This window comes from Amia ocellicauda, chromosome 2 (genome assembly GCF_036373705.1).
Source record: "Amia ocellicauda isolate fAmiCal2 chromosome 2, fAmiCal2.hap1, whole genome shotgun sequence".
In the NCBI taxonomy this organism is placed as follows: domain Eukaryota; kingdom Metazoa; phylum Chordata; class Actinopteri; order Amiiformes; family Amiidae; genus Amia; species Amia ocellicauda.
In genome coordinates, this window is record NC_089851.1 from 43774875 (window position 1) to 43797141 (window position 22267).

General features: G+C 38.1%; 1 protein-coding gene across 1 annotated transcript; it reads right to left on the reverse strand.

Moving 5' to 3' along the window:
- Window positions 1–3418: 3418 nt before the first annotated feature.
- On the reverse strand, window positions 3419–12507 carry LOC136771593 (dermatan-sulfate epimerase-like protein). The gene has a single exon (XM_066723999.1). The coding sequence runs from the start codon at window positions 11291–11293 to the stop codon at window positions 7664–7666; it is 3630 nt and encodes a 1209-aa protein (XP_066580096.1). The 5' UTR covers window positions 11294–12507; the 3' UTR covers window positions 3419–7663.
- Between the last annotated feature and the right edge of the window lie 9760 nt (window positions 12508–22267).

Genomic DNA, 22267 nt, shown 5'->3' on the forward strand with positions numbered 1-22267 from the left:
ATAAAGTTACAGTAAGATAACACAAAGATTAGTATCTTCCCTTGTACATAAACTATGCATATAATGTGGGAGGGATGAAAATATTCCCCTGAAACTAAAGACCAAAGGTGGAGTGCTCAATCACCATTCAATGAGCTAAGTTATTATTATTATTTGTTTATTAGCAGTCGCCTTTATTCAGAGCGACCTACAAAATATAAGAGCAAGTTCCAGCAAATGATATAGTACCTGTGTGTGTCAGGCAGCACAGAAAGACCAGTCTCAACTTTCAGTGGTTAAAATAACATTTTATATACTCTCTTTTCCTGTATCTTAACTGTCCTCTCAATCTAGGCAGGATGCCAAGCTTCTTCTCATATGGCGGGATTGACTACAGGAAGTTCTACGTATAAAATGTTCTGACTTATCTTTCTAACTCATCTGCCCACAAGACGTGACTTTATCAAAATACACATTCCTAAATATCTTGCAGAGCAATCATTTAGCCTTATCAAAAATCACATATTTCGAAATGTCTTGCAAAGTAGACAAAAATAGACATAAACAGACACATGTCCTTTCTTACAATGCTTTTTATTGCAAAAGATCTAATAATATCAAGCTGTTGCTGTGCGTCAGGTCTTTGCTTCTCTTGTATATATATATATATACACAAAATCTATAGATGTTATACAATTTATTTTTGTTTTTATTTCAAAAAATGAATTGCTTTCACGTAGGCAAAATTAACATGATCAAACACACAATCACAGATTGCTTCATTTGAAACTGTACTTTGTATGCATATCAAAAAAGTAATCAATGTGTTTATATTAAGGTTCCAAAAGCCTGAAATTACTGTCATTTAAAAATATTGATAGATATTCAATTAAACCATTATTTGTCCAGAGTAACCTTGAATGTGATCAAGGCAGATCTCTGCAAGATGAGTTTCATAATAGAAAGTTATAATGGGATATTGACCTCAGATGCATTCTCCATAATTATGCATATACTTATTAATGGTGAAAAGAGAATTGATACCACAGTTTTTAATTGAAATAGATTGTTCATGAAAATAAGTCTTGTTAACACAAATACATTACTGGCAACAGATATAAACATTAATTTGGAGGACTTGGTTTAGATTTGGGTTTTATATTAACCTAGACATTAATTGCATATACTGAGTTAATTTCCTCTCTATTTAAAAAAAATATATTTCCAAAGTGCACAAAACTGTACGATGGGTACAATAAAAAATGTAGAGATCTCTGCACTTGTCCTATTAAGACAAGAATACATAACCCCATTACTTTACAGAGTACACAGAGGCCTGTGGTTTTAAAATACAGTAGAGATCATAAAACCCGGGGCAAGCTATCGGATCTGTATGTGATTGTGTCCACTCAGTTTGTCATTGGTTACATCATCATTCAGGGCCAGGTACTGGAGAACATTGTATGCGCTATTTTGTTCCCTTTTCACCAGTTGTATTTTCTTCTGAGAAGATTATGAGACATGATTTTACATTGAAATATTGTAGATGAAAGATTCAGTAAAACAAAGAGCAAATGTGCTATAAATGAGAGAGACAGTGATTGCATACAGGTTTATCAAGTGGGCAGGTATATCCGGACCCAGGGCCCCTTTGAGTGAACACAAGGTATGAATGAGAAACAGGATGTAGGGCAATCAGAGGCACAGTCTGAACAGAGAGGTTTGTCTTGTTTAAGTTCTCAGCAATGGCTGATTGTGTTAACATGTAGATTACGTTATAGGACACCATACAAAAAGTTACTAAACAGTAACCTCCCATGTCTTTGCACATGACCAGAACACCACGTCTGCCATGAAACACAATGACACTTTTACAATGCCTGTAAACTTGACGAAACAGACCCAGCTTTTTGTGTAAAAATACTGTCAAAAAATCTGCATCCCAAGCACCAACGCAGTGGTATAAATTACAGGTGGTGTACACACACAGTAACAGATGGATTCCCTGAATGACTAAGGAATGGATGGCAGCAATTCAATATTTTGAACATAAGGCACAGGGTGAACGAGGGCTGTTCCTGGAGTAATTATAATAAGAATGTAATACACTCCCCACTTCACAAAGTATATTTTTTCACTTGAAATGAAACTCCAGTGAACCACACTATGAAATTTGCACACATGGTTTCTACTTAAAAAGCGCTTTAGTTCAGTTTATTTGTATTATTTTTTACATATATACTAAAGTTTCCTACTGTAGACTGCAGCTTACATGTATGAAATGAGGAAGTGAAAATAATACTGCTTTTACTGAAGCACACTATGAAAACAAGACCTTTTATGATCCCTTTAAGTTATACTTCCCAACCGAAATACATACATGAGTGAAAACAGTCCCATTTACTGCACTGTGGAGATTGAATGACTTTGATTTTGCTGACCTTTTCAATTATGCAGCTTCTCATTAAGGGGAAACAATAGCTCATTTATTATTCATTAGCTACACAAATAGTCTAATCTAAAAAATAATTTAAAAAATGTGTACACACAAACATTTAAGTATAGCTGTCTTAAACGTAATACTTCATAATGAACACGACTTCAAATTTTTAAAAATTTTATTGTATTGTATTCTCAAGCTCTAATCAATTTATTACTTTATTTTGCAATAACAAAATATCCACAAAAGATCACACTGCAGTCTGACTGGACGTTTGTTTTCTGTTGTGGAAAGCAGTGCACAATTAAATGAAGCAAGACTATCCATAGATCTGTGCATAGCCAAGAACAAGATTGTGATTCAGTCTCAAAATTGGGACGATGGGTTAAGTTCACAAAGGTAGACCATTCACTTTAAAAGTACATTTACACAAAGCACTTGGCTTTTAGGAGAGGTTTTAATTGATCAATATTGAGCTTTTTCCAACCTTTTTTTCCTGTGCCCACTCAGCGCAACCTGCTCTATTTGTGAAGGTAAATTTAAGACAGTGAAGGTACAAATCTGGCAGGAAATCACTAAGGTGAGACTGAGGGAGGCAATTAAGAGGGTAATTAGCTGTATAAGATGACTGTCATGTCAGTGACTGGTCTTTTTTTAGAAACAACAAACTGTACAAAAAGAGTGAAGTTAAAATGCAGGCAAGTCTTTTTAGACTGACTTTCCCCACTGATTCTATACCATATTTGTAAGATGGTGAAATTAATACATTAGACTCTAGTATTCACCACACATGTATTTGCATCAGAAAGTGGAAAAACTAAAAACACAAACACAAATCACAACTGCCCTACTACCTACTATTCCCTGATGCACAAATGCAGAAAATACCCAAATACAGATATACACAAATAATAATAATAATAATAATAATAATAATAATAATAATAATAATAATAATAATAAAAAATAATAATAATAAAATAAATTGTCAAACAAGCATTTCAAGTAATAATTTATTAAGCAGTAGAGAATGATTTAAAATAATACAAAGGCATTCACCTGGGGGTAGTTTCGGCCTACACAAGGTTTGCACACTTTGTGTCTTTACAACTCGAAAAAGGTAAAGATTGGCTTCTGAGGATTTCATAAGGTCACCGTCATCATGATGTAAACTGACATGGCACAATCATTTCTGATACAATTCTGTTATATCTTTAAATTTTGAGGGGGGCGTTAAGCACCTCGTGAATCATAAGTCAGCTGGGTACTGGAACCACTTTTCTTTCTCCTCCGATTCCTCCTTATGAACATCACACAAGCAAAACAGATGGCAAAACACATTTTTCAGAGTCACACATCAGTGCAAGACACTTTGAATCCTACCTACAAAACAGCCCATCATATTTCTGATCTTCCTTTCAGCGTTCAATCAGACCTGCTTCCCTAGCTGCCAGTATCATTGGTGTCACAGAGCTAGAGAAGGGTAACCTGGCACACACCATGCTGCTCTTTGTGCTGGCATTTACCTGCAAGTGCTCTACTTAAAAAGCACATCTCAGATACAGCAGGAGCCCACCTGCAGGGTGCGCCAGAAAGAGCAGAACAATAATGTCATTAGTTCCGGGGCCCAGCTGATTCCCCACACCGAGAGAGTGTGACGCTGACGATCCCATCACATGGAAATTAGGAGATTACAGGCAGAGCCACCATTTCACAGATAATTAAAAGGTCACTACTCAATTATTTGATTCATTTAAAGAATAAGTATGCTAAAATTATGGATTCACATTTAAATCTTACTTAAATCCCACCACTAAGGAAAAATGATATAATGTCAAAAAGAAATAATCTTACCTCATTCACTCCCATTGAACTAATTGTAAACTACATTGCAGCAGAGTTAACATTGTTTTCAAAGAAAGGGATTCAAATATATGGTGCTTGTGCATACATACTTTTCCTTCACATTTTTGAGTTGATGTAGCAGAAAAAGAAAAATGTCACGTAAAAAAAGTGTTGCTGGGGCATGAACACACAAACGAGGAGAGATGCATGTCTTTGGAAGGGACTGATCCTCTCCTACCATTCATCCAGTTTGCCGCTGAATTTAATTCCACATGTAATCTCTATATAGTAAATACATGTTTGAGGTCATTATTATAATGTAATTTAGTATAACCCTTCAACCATGATGACTTACGTGGATTTACAAACACTAACGTACAATCTTCTACATTTTTTACGACAAAGGTTAACATCAATAAAATAATAAAAATAAGAATACAAATCATCTTCATATTGCAGTAAAATAAAATGAAGGCTGAAGAGAATATCAGAGGGGTCTAAATGAATCTAAACAGATGCGTCTTCATAGTTAAGACTGAATGAAGAAAACGCAATGAGAGTCATATTGTTGTACATTGCCTACAGAAAGCACGGGAGTGGTGATGTGAAGATTCATGGTACTTGTGCTCCAAAGAGGAGATTCAGTAAAGGCACTACATTAAACCCTTCCTCAGTGTCTTGCAATGCCCTCTGGAAGGTTTTTTTTAAGTTAGGGGTTCCCTTGTCAACGTGACAAGAACAACAGGTGTTGAAATTATGTGCAGAAATTATTCATTCCCAGTCACTTGACCTTAAGCCACTCAAAGGCTAGGGAGCAATATTTTCATGAGGGAAGTCTGCAGGGAAACCGTCTCCACTGCATTTGAACTGAGACAGTTAATAAACTTTCACAGACAAACGGTATGCTATGAATCCTTCTTCCTCAATTGTATTGCAGTAAAATGTTCAGGTGAGCCCATCTTTTTGACAGCAGGGAATAAATGCGTGTGTCTTAATATATTAATATACACACACACACACACACATCAGGCCACAGCTCAGCGATTGACAACAGCTGTGTAAAATTGTACCATTCATAACATTCAATCGCCAACTTTTTGGCATGTAGGCCATAAATTATGTTAACTGTACAGCAAGCTGCAGTTACATTATTTTCTCTGTATGGTCAATTGTACAAACGTATTTGTAATTCAGGGTGACAACAGCTGTGTGTCACAATCACACATAGACAACAAAAACAACAAGTAACTGAATTGTGAATTTTAAGGGTGTTCGCAGACCACATAATTAAAAAAACTGCAGGTTTCATTTGGCTTGATGGAAACCTAAACTGAACCTAATTGGGCAATTACCAAGGTTCCCTCAACAACCGTATGAGTTGTAAACATAATCTGCTGCGATTGCCCATGCCAATTTATCACATGGAAAATAGATATGCTAATCTCTTTGTTAGTTTTCCAGAACCTTCCTGACCGTTGGATATGATAGTCTACTAAAACAAAAAAAGCAAAAACAAAATAAATATCAAGAAAGACATGCCAACTCTCCATTCTCCCACCTCAATAATAATAATAATAATAATAATAATAATAATAATAACAATAATAATAATAATACCATAATAATAATGGGAAAATCCTGTAATCCTATAAAAAGGGGTTTTACATGTTAGCAAATGCACTATACAGAATTTTAATTACTGGGCTTGTATAGGTCTACCACTAAATATAGTATTTAGTATATTTTTGTTTTTGTTTTAAAATGCAGACCAGTTGATATTCTGTTGGAGGGAAAACAATAACTAAGCTGAGCTTGAGGATAAAGAAGGAGTAACTGTGCAACACAAATGAAACAATATAAACTTTGGGCTAGACCAAATCAAAACTTTGACCTACCCACAAATCACAACATACTAATCTGTATCCTTTTGCCTTTGTATTTATTGTCAGAAGCTACTTTCTACTACTTATAAATCAAAACACAAACTTATGTTTTGCGGGTAGGTCAAACTTTTGATTTGGTCTAGTCCTTAATCCACTTACCAGAGTGATTTATATCTCCAGTTATTTCCTAAGGTTGTGTCGAGATTTATTATTATTATTATTATTTTCTTGAGTAATATTTAACAAAGGTTAACAGTTTATAAAGACAATTACATGAAATGAAGACAGTATTAATCTACTTATTCACCTCACGTGTATACTACATGTAAGAACATTTTCCTCTGTAGCATCACCAAAATAGTTCACTTTAATTTCTTAAATATAACATTTTAAGGTTAAATTGTAGGTTACATGAGTGGGCAACACAATTACACTATCCACTGCTTAAAACCAGTAGTGTTACATTATGGGCCATTTTCATAAAACATATCATCACACATAGAAAAAAAACCCTAAACAATACAAAATGATACTCTTCTCTTGCCCCCCCCACACTCTTAAATTAGCATCCCGGAAAACCATTTGACACTTTACAAACATTGTGTCTTTTTCTTAGGAGGAAACAGAATTATCATGGTGCATATTTTCTTGCATCTCACTTCCTAAACTTTTGCTTTGAACCTGAAGCAAATACATGTATAGTAACACTAAATACAGTACCCAGCTGAAATAAGGTTGGAAAAGGAATAAGAACAATTAAAAAAGGAAGAAACTTTATATATAGTTTCAGTTTTAAAAATTAAAATACAATCCCTTAAGACATTTTTAGTCATTTGTACATATTCCGCTATGTATTCATCACCTTTGTAAAATATATATGTATAAAAAGATACAACTGTATATAGACTATATATATACATATATGTGTGTGTGTGTGTGTATATATATATATATATATATATATATATATACACACACACACACATATATATTAATCCAACTTTATAAGAAAATAATGTTGATGTTTTTCTTTTTCATATAAGACTTTGTACCAGAAGTACAATGCTACGTTCGACACAACTTTACAAAAATAACCACTTTAAAATGACATGATTTTTGGAGGTTTCAGAACATCTATATGTCCTTTTCACATACGACACCAACAAATTCAAGCAAGTCCCATTGAATCATACAGATTTACATGGCTTAAAAGAAAAAGAGGGGGAAAACAACACTAAAACAACATCTAAAATTATTCAAACATTTTAATGTAAAATTGTACCTGGTAGCCAAATGTAAATATACTACTTTAGATCAAAGAATTAACTAAAAACCTTAGCTCTTGGCAAGTTATTGTCAAGTTTAACATCACTATCTACTTTTTCACTCCCTCTCTTTTCACCTTTGCAAGTGGTTTAAGCTCATACAACTTCACTTACAATGAATTAGTGCAAAAACAATTAAAAAATAAAATAATTTCAAAATAAAAAATAAAAATAAAGCTGACCTGCAGCATTTAACTAGTAAACTTTAAATACCCTAATCTTTCCATCATAGCCCAGCATGTGTCCTCAATGATCTTAATGTCCTTTTTGGGCATGTTTTGCCTCCAACTGTTTATGTTAGCAGGTGATATATCCCCTTCGTAAAGAAGATTGTACAAGTTTGTAGAAGTAGCAAACATGAGCTGATTTAAAGCTGCAGGCGTGACAGGTACACCCACAAAGTTGTGTATCCTTTCAGCCGTCTCCTGTGGAAAGTGAATGATATCTTCAAATCTTACCAAGAAATAATTCACTGCTGGCAGATTACTGTTCACCCTAAGGGCTGCAGCTGTGTGCGCCAGCCACAAGTGAGCAAGCAATAAAACTGGACTGGCCTGCGGGTCTGACATCAGCTTGTGCAGCATCTCAAACTCTGGGGCGTACCCTGGATTGGGGTGGCATTTCTCTCTATTGTTTTCCTGTTTGAAGATCATTAATAAATGCTGCTGGAAGTTTTTTAAAAGGTACAGGCTAGGTTTGCTGTTATAAAGCATTAAATAAATCCAGGCACGGGGATCCCTCACAATATACAAAGCTCTCAATGAGGGGCCGATAACTTCTTGGATGAACGGCAGCTTTAAAGTCCAGCTGCCGCTCCTTAAACTCAGAACCACACGTGCATTTTGATACATGCTAACATGCCTTTGCAATCCTTTAATGTATTCAGCGTCCCTGTCCAAATTTCCTCTTACTCTCCCTTTCTGCTCATTCAAGGGCTCTTTCCTCCGAATCCTTCTCCTCTTCTCTTTCAAGGGGCTGGCTTTCTGATACAGCTTGCCTCTGCCTGCTTCGTACAGCTGGATGTTCTGCAAGTGCAGCTTGGTGCTGTGGACCAGGGATTGAAACCAGCCCTGCACAATTCTGAAATGTCCATTCTCAGCGTTCACCTTAGACCACTCGCACGCGTCCACGAGTGAGTCAAACTCAAACTCTGTCTCAGGGATGTCCAGGTACTCAGTGGGGATCCTAATGTAGATAAAATCAGAACTGTTGTCAAAGAGGTGCTTTAAAATTTCTCCTCCTGAACCGGGGAGGGAGGTTATGATGACTGTTGGTAAAGGTTGCTGACTGGAATGTTTTGACTGCATGTTTGCCTCAGGCTCTGCAGCTCCCCATTTCACACCACAGAGAAGCTCATCGCAGCTATTGGAAACAAACAGCAGCTCAACAACCCAGAGGAGCAGAACTGTAATGAGGGCATAGCGCATAAGCTTGCTGAAGCAAATATAAAATTTCCGCTGCAGAGTCAAAAATCCAATGGCAACACAGAGCGTCACTCCTGCTATCAAGTTAACAATGAATCCAAAATCAAACACTTTGCTGTCGGCTGAACTTTGTTTTGGCACAAGCTGTGTTCCCAAACCAAATCTTGTCACCTGATTCCTGTCCTCCACTTTGGCAAACCCACCAAAGCCAAGGTAACTAAACCGAGCGCCTATATCCTTGTAGTTTGTCACAATGGAGACAATTTTTTCTGTGTTATTGATGGTGACTGCAAGCCTGAGCCCGTGTTTGCTGTCGTCCACAAACCTGCAGCTGGTAAGTTTCACATAAGGGCCATGGAGTACGTACACCATCCTTTTGACTGTACCTGACATCTGAAAAGTCACATTCGCAAATTGCGTCCAACGCTTCTTGAACTCTGCCGCCTGCTCTGCTTCCTGTATCCTAGTGACAGGGCTTGTGCCCCGGTGATCGAGCCAGAACATTTTGTAATGAGCATCCCAGACGTCCATCAGGACTCCATTGTATGTATCCATGAACCTGTAGGGGACGTATTTAAAATCAATGTCCAGGTTGTGGAAAAAGGCACTGATCAGATTCACTGGGGAATCCTGCTGTTTCTCCACGTGATCCACCACCAGCAAAGTCTGGGAGTTGAGCAGGACCAGGGCACGGTAGACGCTTTTCAGTTTCATGGCGGAGGAGTAGGCGCCCACCGCTTCCCCACTAACGAACATCATGTCCTTGTGAGAGGAGGCCGTTATGACCTCCCCAGCTGTGTCCCCAACGTCACTGTCTGTCCAGCGGAGCCACTTGGCGCACTCCCCAAGCTGGCCCTCCCAGGGCTCATTGCACTGGCTAGTAGGGGAAGGCGCGAAGACCAAGACATTGTTTAGGTAGCTGTATTTGGGTCCATACAGGGCCTCGGACACAAAGACCTGTCCATTAGGGGCAAAGGTGAAGGAATTTTGATCGGGGTGCTCGTGGCCAGGGTTAAAGTTGTTCCAGCCATCAATCCAGGAGTACGGCTTGGCGTGAACAATGTCATAGACGGCACGACCACCCAGTTTGCCCGATTTGAAGGAGACGAACGTGTTTCCCTGGCTGTTGGGCATCCCAGCGCCATAAGTCACAACCCCCCAATTGGAGAAAATGTGCATTCCTGCTGTGCCAGATCCACTGGGAGGCTGGGGGGTCAAATGGGCGTCATACCAGATGTACTCTGTGTGAAGTGTGGTCCACCGCTGGGCAGAAGAATGTCCCATGGGGCCGTCTTTGGGTCTGTGCTTTCTGATCTGTTGTGCCAGCCAGTTTCCAGTGCCATTTTTCAACACAAAAGCATCCAGGAACACGAGCTGGCTCTCAGGCCCATAGAACCAGTTGTAATTGGAGTCAGCTATGCCCACACTCCTTTGAAACCCAGGCAGCACAGTGGCATAATAAAACCAAAAGTGTTCTCTGAGCCAGTTGTTCTGCGTGTTGTCGATGTTAAAGTGACGCAGTGCAAGGAACACGTACTGTGTGATGGATTTGGCAGTGTAGCTCCCATATGCCACCCCTTCATCTAAGGATCCGTCTATAACGTGGTTTAACAGAAACATGGTCTTTTCCATGTAGTTTACAGCCACCTGTTTCCATATCATAGTCTCTGGATCATTGTGCACGCCAGCCACTACAGCACCTATAAGTATTGCTAAAATATTAGTGGCTTGGTGATTTTGCAAGAACTGTTTGCCCCACCCTCTGAATTTAGACAGCTCATACAATTCATCAGTAACAGAACGGATTTTCTTAAGGTAGCTGTCCCTGCGGTGCATGTCCAGAGAGGCGTAAACAAAGTCAAAGGCGGTGGCAAAACCAGTTAAGGAGTGAGCTATGGGAACCTCGTCGTTGGGCGCACTTGTAACCATCCAGTCTGGATACTCTGCCATCCTGTCCATAAATCTCAAAAGAAATTGAAAGGCGGCGGAGTCCTCCGGACAGATGAGGCAGTACAGCGCAAGAGGGGGCAGATTGTTCCCATATATTTCATTCCACTTGGAGCTGAAGTCCTCGTGTTTCACAGGAGGCAGAAACAGCTGTGCATTTGAGAGCATGGACATAACTGCAGTCCGCATGATCTTAAAGAGGTGGCTGTGAGTGGTGCTGGACTTTTGTCTCAAGGACTGGACATCCTCGGGGTCGAAATATAAGTTGGGGTGCAGGTTGGCACCCATGTGAGTCCACAGCTCAATTGTATTGTAATCTATGAGTTTACTGTGCTCCAGGTCGTCATTAAAAGCATCTTTATCAGAAGAGTTAAAAACGCCAGAGAAGGCAGCTCCTAACGCCAGAAATGATAAGAAAACCACCAACCGCCCCCCGAACATAACAGCCATGATCCGAGAAACAGTCTTTTCCCCCAACCCTCTCCGTCTCAAAATCTACCCTGCCAACTAATGTCACTTAGCAACCTCTAGTGCGAATCAGATGGGTTTTTTTTTTTTTTTTCCTTAAAGCTGTCTTCTAGGTTCATGACAAAACTTTGCAAACGTACAAACGCAAACAGGAATTGCATTTCTATTCTCTGTATAACATGTTATAACACAAGAAACTGCTCCGATGCGCATGCATGTGCATTTTGTTTTAAAATGTGTATTATTATTATTATTATTATTATTTATGTTGTTATTACTATAAACTGCTCTGTATAATAAAATATGTCAGCAGCTTCGGGGTGATGCAGGAACGAAGTACAAGCCTTTCAGTAAACTATGCAATATTATGAAATGCTCCATGTTGATGATAAAAAAAGGTTTTCATTACAAATGGCATGTTTAATAACAGAGTCCTGTCGATTAGACCAATGCACTTATTTCATGTTGTGCAATAGCTGTAGAAAGCAATACATGATCGCATTAAAATGATGTCTCGGTGACTTACGTTTTGCAAAGGAAAGCTGTGAAACGCAGATTACTTCTTTTGATAAGACGGGTGTGCGGAGTGTTTAGATCCAAAAAATGTTCCAGTGCAAAATGAGAAAAGCGGAAAAAAACAGATTTCCCCCGTCCACCGGTTTCCGCTAGTACTAGTACGAGTCGAGCCAGAAAAACAGTTCCATCTGTAGATCAAGAAGAAGTTTTTGGAGCCACGTCTCGTCTTTGCCGTGATGCTGAACATAAAGGAGAAAACCTTGCATCTCTGCTAGCAAGCGACCAACTACGGATCCTTTCTCTCCAAAACAGTCCCTCCTGGACAGACATCAGTCAGCCCGTGTCCAACCCAATGTGCGCAACTCCGCAGCTGGAGCAGACATCCCCACAGCTGGGCATCTGCCCTGGTCTGCGTGTTTCACATTCCACCCCAGAAGGGTTTCCCAGGCTGGTTTCATCCCACTTCACCCAACTTTCTCCGACTTCCGTTTAAAAAAACTTGAAAGGAAGTTCAGCTGGCTATTTCCAAAGAATCACATATACCCAGACTGTTGTTCTCTGTCTATATATACATCTGAGAATCAACAACCTGGCTTCTGTGGACAGTTTGTAATAAAAGACTGCGCATTGTTATACTTTGCGTAAAGAATGGAGAAACCGTGGTGTATGAATCCCTTCCTATGCCCATTATGATTCTCAGTTTTTCCTGCAAATTGCATTTATTTTCTTGAAATTTAGAGCCTGACGGTTTCTTTCTTTAGGGGGCGCTGCAAAGTCATTTTAAGATCACAGTGGTTATGAAACAAAATGCAATCCTGTACAATGCTAGACAGGCACAGAAAAAGGCTTTGAGAACCATTGCATTAGGGAAAATAATATTTAAAACAGGTAGCTGTAGCTTAGTGAAACTATGCAATTAGCCTATACGTTAATAATAAACTATAACATTTGTACAGCAAACAAATGTATCAAAGTTTACAACTACAAGTGACCGATTTTATAAGAAAATACCTCCTAACGTATTAACGTATATCACGGGTGTGGGCTATTTGTTATGAATGCAATATAATTGAATAACTTGTGCCCTAACATTATATATGAAAAGTATATGTGAAAAAATCGCATAGGTTACACAAAATGCAAAATGAAAATGTGCAACTTATTTTAAATCGAGGAAATCAAATGTTTCATGTTCATTTGCAACTTTGTATTATGTTTCAGTTATGTTTCCGCAAAAAGTTAATTTTAGGACGACTCGCTTTTACAGCAGACAGGTTTGATAGCAGGCACAGCAGGTGTCACATCGGCTGTTATTAGCGCTGAGATGATGTGCAACTAACTTCACGTTACAGTAACGTTGCTACAGCGCTGCGATTTTAACACCTACATCACAGCCTTACCACGACGTTGTGTATCAGTAGACTGCAACGCTATCAAGTGTCATTTCAGAAATGTTGCCACATCGTTCATTTTGGACTAAGTAACATCTAACGTTGTCACAACGTTGAAACACCGTTGCTTTGTCACCAACCATCCTACAACCTTGCAGCAATGTTGTTAAATTGTAATGTGACCCCCAGGTCGATCATGGTAAGTATTTTTAGTTAATTTAAATACATACGTGTAAGCTATAGATTTGTTCCACATGCACACTTTCACTCAAAATAAAATCGTCACTGTGATGTTTTATTAATGTGTGTATCAAACGCAATTGCATATATAAATAATAAAAGGACATTAAACAACTCAGACATGTCAGATGCCAGATGTAGGTTAAACATATCCGTACAGATCTACAAAACCATATTCCAAGAATTGAAGTTTTTTAAATGAAGTTTCAGTTTCTAGATTTTACAGATAAGTACACATTACTTTTTGTATTTCTTTCAAGTGCTAGGGCCAGCAATGAACTTGTTTGATTGTGGCCAATGTTTCCCTTGAACTCTCAGTTCAGTCCATGTGCATTTTGTATCTTGATGCAAGGAACTGGAGGCATGGCTGAGGTTGCAGAACATCCTAACAACTTTTCACTAAATTGGTGGGTGTATTGGAAGATACTGTTTAAGTTCAACCATTTTGTGGTTTCTGTTTATATTTGCAGTTAGCATGTGTTAGTGTATGTGTGTGTGTTTTTTCAAAAGTTTGTATACAAGGAACGTACATTATATTGTGTAAAATAAATATTTATGTCTTGACGAGACCACACTGATTATAATCATAAGCATAAACCATCACAATGAAGCATTTCAAAGAGTACTCTAGGGTTGGTCAGTCCTTCCTATCTATATCTCAGTGTTGCCAGATCAGAGGTTCTCGCTCTCTAGATTTTTTAATTTTAGTTTAACAAAGTTGTTCTTTTAAAGGTAAAAATGGATTGTATGACATTTTTCTAGACTCTCCCACAGACTGGACGACTGTACACAAAATGCTTTGTTATAAGACCCCCATCCCCCCCATTCCCGCCATCCCGACTCCACCACCTGCCAGACCTAGGTGGGATTAGGTACAAATGTAGAGGTATTTTATATACAGAGTAAGTTACTTATGAATTATCTGGCAAAACTGCTACACCTCCTCTCTGTACTGTAGTTCACTTGGCAAAACAGGTCGTCACTTCTCCAAATTAAAAACTGCTGTTTCTCCAGATGGTGCTACATAACATTCCAGTGAGACCCATCTTACTTTGGGCTTTGGGATCCTTTTTGAAAGAAAAGTGTTACATATATGAGAAGTATTATTATTATTATATATATTATTATATATTATATATATATACATATATATATATATATATATATATATATACAATAATAATAAAACATTTTTGTTACAATGTTTGTTCAATTATATGTGTGTAAGAGATGTATATATATCCTTTGTGACATGGGTGAAATTTGTAATTTGTGAGTCAGGCTTCTCAAGAAGTGTAATGATTAATCAAGTTTATTTTCATGGGAGAGTTGGACCCTTACTATGTATAAAGGCGGAAACATTTTGTGCAATGGTTGCTTTTTGTCATTTTGCCTGGATCCTAGTTCGTGACTCATGTGTCTGAAATGCAAGATGTCTGTTTTTTGTATGAGCTCTTTCCGGTGATGTCATTCCTCTCTGAATCTAGTAGATTCAAACCACCAGGGTCATTTTTAAATATTTCATCCTTTAAATTACTAAATGTATCTTTTGGACAGACTACAAGATACAAAACAGCAACATCAACAACAACAACAACCACAGGTGTTAAACACAAACTGCAAATTTTATCATTCGTATTTTAACATTAAAAAAAAAAACTAAATGTGTAGTTAGTACGCCTACACAGTGGTGTTTAAAAATAAAGGTCATAGACAGAAAATTATGGGATCCTTCCATTTAATTAATCTGGGGTTTGCGTCATTCAGCATATACACTATTGGCTGATCAACTAATTGTATTTTGACGTCACCGTATCAAACTTGTGCCCTATGAGCCCAGATATGCGTAGGGCCTATACCTTGCAATTATTACGGAACATTGTTGAGGTGTGTGGGGGCAGGTTAAAGGTATTCAAAATGCAACCCTGACTTTCTTAAATATGGGCAGGTGGGGTTTAGGAAAGAGAATAAAATAACAGAAATTAATGAACAATTTAAACTGAAACAACCTGTTTCTAAAGTTAGGAATGGCACTGGAGAAAACACTGCTCTCCTAACTATGTCAAAGCAGGGGCATTACCTCAATTTAATATCTTAGTTGAATGATGGCTTCCTTTACCATAGTGCTTCCTATCCCAATACTGAGACATTAATTTTTCTATTACAAATATTTTTTTATTCCGTAATTGTTTTGTATTTTACAAGGATCATTTTATAATGATATAGTGCACACGTGTAAACTGACATCACAAAAATAATGATTTATTATTTAAATGAAACACATTTTGAATAATTAAAAGAACAAAATATTTTTACACATACAAACAAAAATGTTAACGAATTTCAAACAAATAGCCTATTCATCTGTAAGACTGCACATTTCTAATTAAAACAATAATCATTTTGAATTTGGCATTGGCATAATCAGCATTCTATCACCTAAGGACAGCAAAGTAAAAAACACATTTGTTACGACAGGCTTCCTGAGAAAATGAATAAATAATAATAAAATCTTCTGCTTCAATCAATTAAAACCCAGCTCCTCATCATGCAATCTCCTAAAGAAGAAAGCAACCAGGAGGAAAGTCTTGAAACCAGTACTCGTTGCTTCAAAGCAAGCGCTGCTGAAGCGTTCATTTGAGTATGCGAAACAGCATGAAATGAGCTATGGTCAACACTCACTGCTTCATGCAAAGTTAACTGAACCTACTACTTCTTCAATGTACCAGCATATCATGGACAATGATGGAGCAACCAAGGGCTATACAGTGGATGGTCAGCACAGATGCAATGAAGATTGCGACCATGATTCCAAAGAATTACTCTTCCACCCACAAAGAAAGCTAAATTCAGACGGATGAGCTACAAAGGGTAAGACGATTAAGCAGAGATCAATATCATCCCCTCTATCCCTCATCACCAAGAACCACCACACCTGATCAAGCAGGCATGTCAGATTTAGCCAGGTACTTGATAAGACGAGAAATGGTAAGCTCTGGCTTGCTGGAGTTTGATGATCGCCCAGAGAATTACTGGGCCTGGAAGGCGTCTTTCCTCAGCTCAACTAGAGACTTCAACCTGTCAGCTAGAGAGGAGCTCAACCTGCTTTCAAAATGGCTTGGACCAGAGTCTGCTGAGTAAGCCAAGATAATACGAGCAACATTCATTCACAATGCAACTGCTGAGAGTTGAGAGACTTAGGAGATCTACTAATGGAATTACAAGCGGCAAAAATAAATGCTTCCTGCCTGGTCTTGTACTTCTTGAAACAGCTTACGGAGTAAGTCCCATTCTATTGAAGCTTCCCTTCGGTCTCCAAGAGAAGTGGGTCTCCATTGGGTCAAATTTCAAGAGAGACAATCATGTTCCATATCTGCCTTTCTCCATTTTAGTAAGATTCATAAATGAAGAGGCTAAGAGCCACAACGACCCCAGCTTTACCTGTGTCACCAATGCAGGTCCAAGTAATTTAAAGGGAGAGAAACCTACAAAGCATATCTACAGAACACCGGTGTCTTTCAAGAAGACTGACGTCTCACCAGAACCTGAAACTGGATGTAACAACACTTCAGAGTAGATGACTGAGGATCCAGATAAACAGTGTCCATTGCATAACAAGCCTCACCCCCTTAGAAAATGCTGTGGTTTTAGGAGCAAGCCTCTAGAAGCAAGAATCTTACCTGAAAGACAAAAACTCAACATCATAAGTTCATATAAAAAGTAATTTTGTTATATGCTATGTCACCTTCGATTGTAGAATTGAACTATGGTCTGCATTATAGGCTAACTGGTATTGTAGATTTCCATAACATGAGAGTAGTTGTTAAAACTTCATGCATACATGAACTCAGCTCTCGCCAAGATAATGAATACTTACCTTTAAAGTAATCTAATGTGATCCATCTGAATTTGCATACTCCAAATGCGTCTCCAACCTCTTAAGTTTCCTTCCATCAGATGAGGTACATAAACCCCATTCACACTGAAACAAATGTTGACTTTTTTGGGAGTGACTGAATAAAATATAACCCAATGATAATTATCAGAAAATATAGACAAGCGAGGGAGTGACGGGATATTATTAATGTAATTATTAAGCTATACTATTTATCTAGTCATGTGTCAGTTATAATCAAATCTGTACAGATCAGTTTTGACATCTGACCTGGTGTCAGTTGCAATGAAATGTGAACCCAGACCAATCTGATCTGGTGTCAGTTTGTAATCTGATCTGGTGTCAGTTTGTATTCATATCTGTGTTTCATGCCATATTTTTCTTTCCACAGTATGTAGCAAAACTGGCACAACAACATTTTTCAATACTCAACAATTCCTTGAGACGGCAGAAGAAAGAATGGAGGAGAGATTCCTTGCCTCTGTCCGGATAGGCATTAAGACTAAAGCAGGCATTGAGGTGGAGGTAGTTCTTTTGAATGCCACTCAAGACCAGTGGCCAGTATTTGAAATCACTTCAAGAGAATGGATATGGATCATTTACCCATTTCAAACATGATGGACAATACAAACAGTATTTGTGTGATCGTAGTGTAATGACCAAAGGGAAGTCAAATGGTGACCCCATTGAAACGTGAGCTAATGGGTGCACAGCTTATGTATCATTTAGCTTTGTTAGCACTGGTTTGAGTGCAAGGAAAGCTGTAATAATCAGACAAAAATGCAAACATACTGGACATGACAATGAGGATAAATCCCAGGATTGCACAAAGACTATTGACTGTTCCCTACTATCTTTTATTCAGATGCTCATTGTTCTTGGCAAAAAAACAAATGAAATCGTGGTGAAAGTGGGCTGTTGGTCCAGAGAAAGAGGGTACAATGATCCCACCAACAGAGCATTTAATCCTTCTGCGACCGATATTAAATATCTATCCTCCAAATATAAGGCAGATTTGACAGGAATGATGCTACCAGTGTGGATAGGCTCCTAAAATGTGACCTGAAGGAAGATGTACTCTACTATCAGCCTCTATCAAGAGAAATTGATCAACCCTTGATAATTGTGCTCCAGTCTGCATATCAGAGGAGGAAGGCTGAGGCGTATGGCAAAAACTTAGTTTTCATTGATGCCACATATGCTGGTAATTTTTTTACATAATTGCAGAACGCCATCCCAAGTCAGCCATGGTGTACAGCTTACTCTCTGAAGTATTGTGTTTAGTGCTGTCACATAATTCTGTCTATTTTGTGCAGCCCACAATGCACTTTTTTTTAAAGAACCTTAATAGGTTTGATTGAAATAAAAAAAAAATGATGCTAATAAAGTTACATTCTCTCCAGGTTATGCCAACAAGCAACATTTGAAGACAGTATTTTCATGTTTCCTGTGTCTATACTTCGATTGTGCCTTTACTGTGTAATTGACAGTTGCTTCTCTTGTAGGTCTCTCCTCTTATAGTCGTGCCATGTATTCCACGGTGGCCAGTGCTTCTTTTGGTCATGGATTTGCAGTAGGCAACCCATGTGTTAGAGCGACCACTGCAGGCATTTGCTAACAGGAATCCTTCATTCCATACAAGGTGCATTTTTCAACAAAATAAGCATAATATTACTGCCATTTAACTGTTGCCGTAGTTGGCGATTATCCCTTTAAATTGTTTTAAATCGAGAGATCGATCAATACATTATTTCAGAGTATGATGCTCGTGAGACCCCACTGATTGCTTTGCAAGTTAGTAATTATTGTAAAGAAGTAAAATAAGCAGAATAATGTAACATAATGTATCAATTCTTCCAGGGCCTTCATGGTGGATAAGGACCAGAAACAAATAAAATCAGTAAAAGTCTTCCCTCAGTCAAGCATTTTGCTGTGCTGGTTCCATGTAACACAGGTAATGTATAGTGTGACAAGTTTTGAGAGTTTAAGTTTGGAAAAGCCCTTCTTGTTTAAAACGTATTGCATTTAAGGATAAGAGTGCCTGCATTGTGCCCAACATGTCTGGTGATTAAGGGGTTTGTTGTTCAGGCTGCCTCAAAACGGTCTTGAAATTCAAATGCTCTCAAGTTTTATCAACTACAAGTAATGGCATGTACTGTCTGTTTGTAATCATATCTGTGTTCAGGCTACTTTTCACATCTGATCTGGTGTCAGTTTTTCACTAGCTAGCTACACTAGCTTGTTGCTTACATTAATGTCTGTCTCATTCATCTTAAAGTTGGCTATACATGTCTGTATGTATCAAGCATCTCAGAGGGATCTAGCAAATTATTTTCCAAGGCTATATCCTAAACTTACTCATTATGTGCTAAAAGGTTGAACTGATCCTAGATCACCACTCCTTCTCCGAGATGCCTAATACACACAATGCCTGGTCTCAATTTATGGCACTGACACGACCTTTGTAAATTAACTGCTATCAAAAAAGTTAAAAATTGATTTGCATGTAAATAAGTGAAATAAGGGGTCAAATACTTATTTCCCTCATTAACATGCAAATCAATTTATAACTTTTTTGAAATGCATTTTTCTGGATTTTTTTGTTGTTATTCTCTCAATGATTCTCTCACTGTTAAAATACACCTACCATTTAAATTATAGACTGATCATTTCTTTGTCAGTGGGCAAACATACAAAATCAGCAGGGGATCAAATACTTTTTTCCCTCACTGTACCTGTTCTTCCACATTCCTCAAAACCCAGTGCACTCTCTCTCACCTCCCTGAGCTCCCATTCGCTCAGCACTGCCCAGCACCTATTACCTTCCTTCTCTTGCCCTATATATAAACCCCTTGGTCACATCTCTCATTGCTATGTCTAGTCTTCTTTCGAGTTGCTATTCTCAATGTTCCCTCTTGCTTATTAATTGCCTGTTCCTTGACCCTCTTGTGGACCCCGACTTACGATTCCTGGATTTTCCCTACCAGCCTGTAAACCTCATCGTTGACCCTTGCTTGCCTTATCGACCTCGCCTACGGATTCCCCTGGACATTGCTTTTGCGGGTACTGACCCTCGCCTATCCCTGGACTCCCTTCACTCTGCACCTGGGTTCCTCTTACCTGAGTCACTGCGTTACAGCCCCCTCCTTTTCTCTCTATTCAAAAGAGGAAGTGTATTGTCTTGCTTGGAGACATTTGATTGACTACAATTTTAAATCAGGCTTGCTTTTTGTAAAGCAATGCCACTTAATAAACTTGGAAAAATCACTTTAGAATATAAAAGGATAATGTTTTTATGGATCATCATATCTTGTCTGTACTTCTAAATCTTTCTCACCTTATTTTGAATTCAGATGCTTAACTAACAAAAGATGTTAATCGCTCACCCCCCCGTCCTACTTTTACTTTGCATTTCCTTCTTGTAGTTACCAAATTCAGCCTCCAGTGGGATAGTTTATCATTCTGCTTTTGTTATGTTCCCTGCAAGTTTAACAAATGATGTACGTAGAAATGATTTTTTTTTCAGCATAAAATTGTCTTGTACAGAATTCATATTAATCCCAAGTCCATCGCTTAAAATCTCTATTAATTTTAGTAGAAAAGGGGAAAAAAAAAAGATGGCAGTGAATACTTTTATCTTAATTAGGTTCGAGACAATTATTGATTAAGGTTTAAAGGGAGGCTTGAGGGATGGGACACCAGACCTGTTCAAGGCAGGAAATAAAGTTGTGACAGGTAGAAGGAAATGGAGGTGGCAGTAAAAATAAATGCTTCTAATAGCAGGTCTATGAAGTCTTGATCAGCGAGTGTGAGACTAACCAATTTGGATGTTGTCACGCTCTTGTGCCACTGTATGAATTTCTAATTTCAATATTTTTCAAGATTAAAAAATGTTCATGCCATGACACTGTACAACAACAAACTGAACAACTGCACTTCAGAGCTGTAGTATACATTAACTCTGTAACTTAACTCAGGAAATATCGCCTTACAGAAACAAACTGAAAGCCATACTCTTCATTTTGGATGGAAAAACACTGACTGTGGTTTCTGAAATGCTTTACATTTTGCAGATATGCACATTGACTTGGATTTTACTAGGTTAGCATCCAGAATGTGAATGAACAAATACATGTGAATGTGGGCCTCCAGAATGTCAGATGGATCCATTTTACTCAGATAATTGATACTTTGGGTAATATACCAACTTTTCAGGTATGCAATCGACGCATGTACTTCTGCTATTGTTGCAGTTTTGGGCCAGAAGTATATTTGCAGTTATTTGAAGCTCGGCCTATTTGTTTTCTTGCTGTACTTCATGTTGAACCTGTTCAACCCCTAGAAGAATAACTTGTTGTGGGAGAGCTTTTTAGGTTTTTCATTCACAAGTGAGAGAGTACATAAGAATGTTCAACAGTGTGGCTACGTAATATTTTATACACCCCTAATTCCTTAGGGGTTGGATAAATACAGTCCCTATAGAAAGTCTACACCCCCTTAAACTTTTTTTCACATTTTGTGTCAAAGCCTCAGAGTTTCATACATTTAAATGAGGATTTTTGTCCCACTTATCTACACACCATACTCCGCACTGTTAGGTGGGAAAAAAGTTTTTATTTGTGGAAAAACATAAAACTGCAGAACTGCCTCTGTAAGGCAGGGCTCAGGAAACAACACATACGTATTTCCGTGAAACGTGGTGATTTATTTACAACACAGTGCACAGTGCTCAAATCAAAATAAACAAAAAACATAAACAAAACCCTAGCTCCACTTTGACTAAACCTATGACTTGTGTCCCACTCTACACATAGATCTAATATAAACAGGATGCACAGTAAAGAAAGCAAGTCTGTGATCCAAATCCATTATGCAAAAGCCAAGTCTGTGTTTGTTACTGTGAATCCCCCTATA

Coding starts and splice junctions, on each gene's coding strand:
- LOC136771593 (XM_066723999.1), bottom strand. CDS start 11,293: ATGGCTGTTATGTTCGGGGGGCGGTTGGTGGTTTTCTTATCATTTCTG.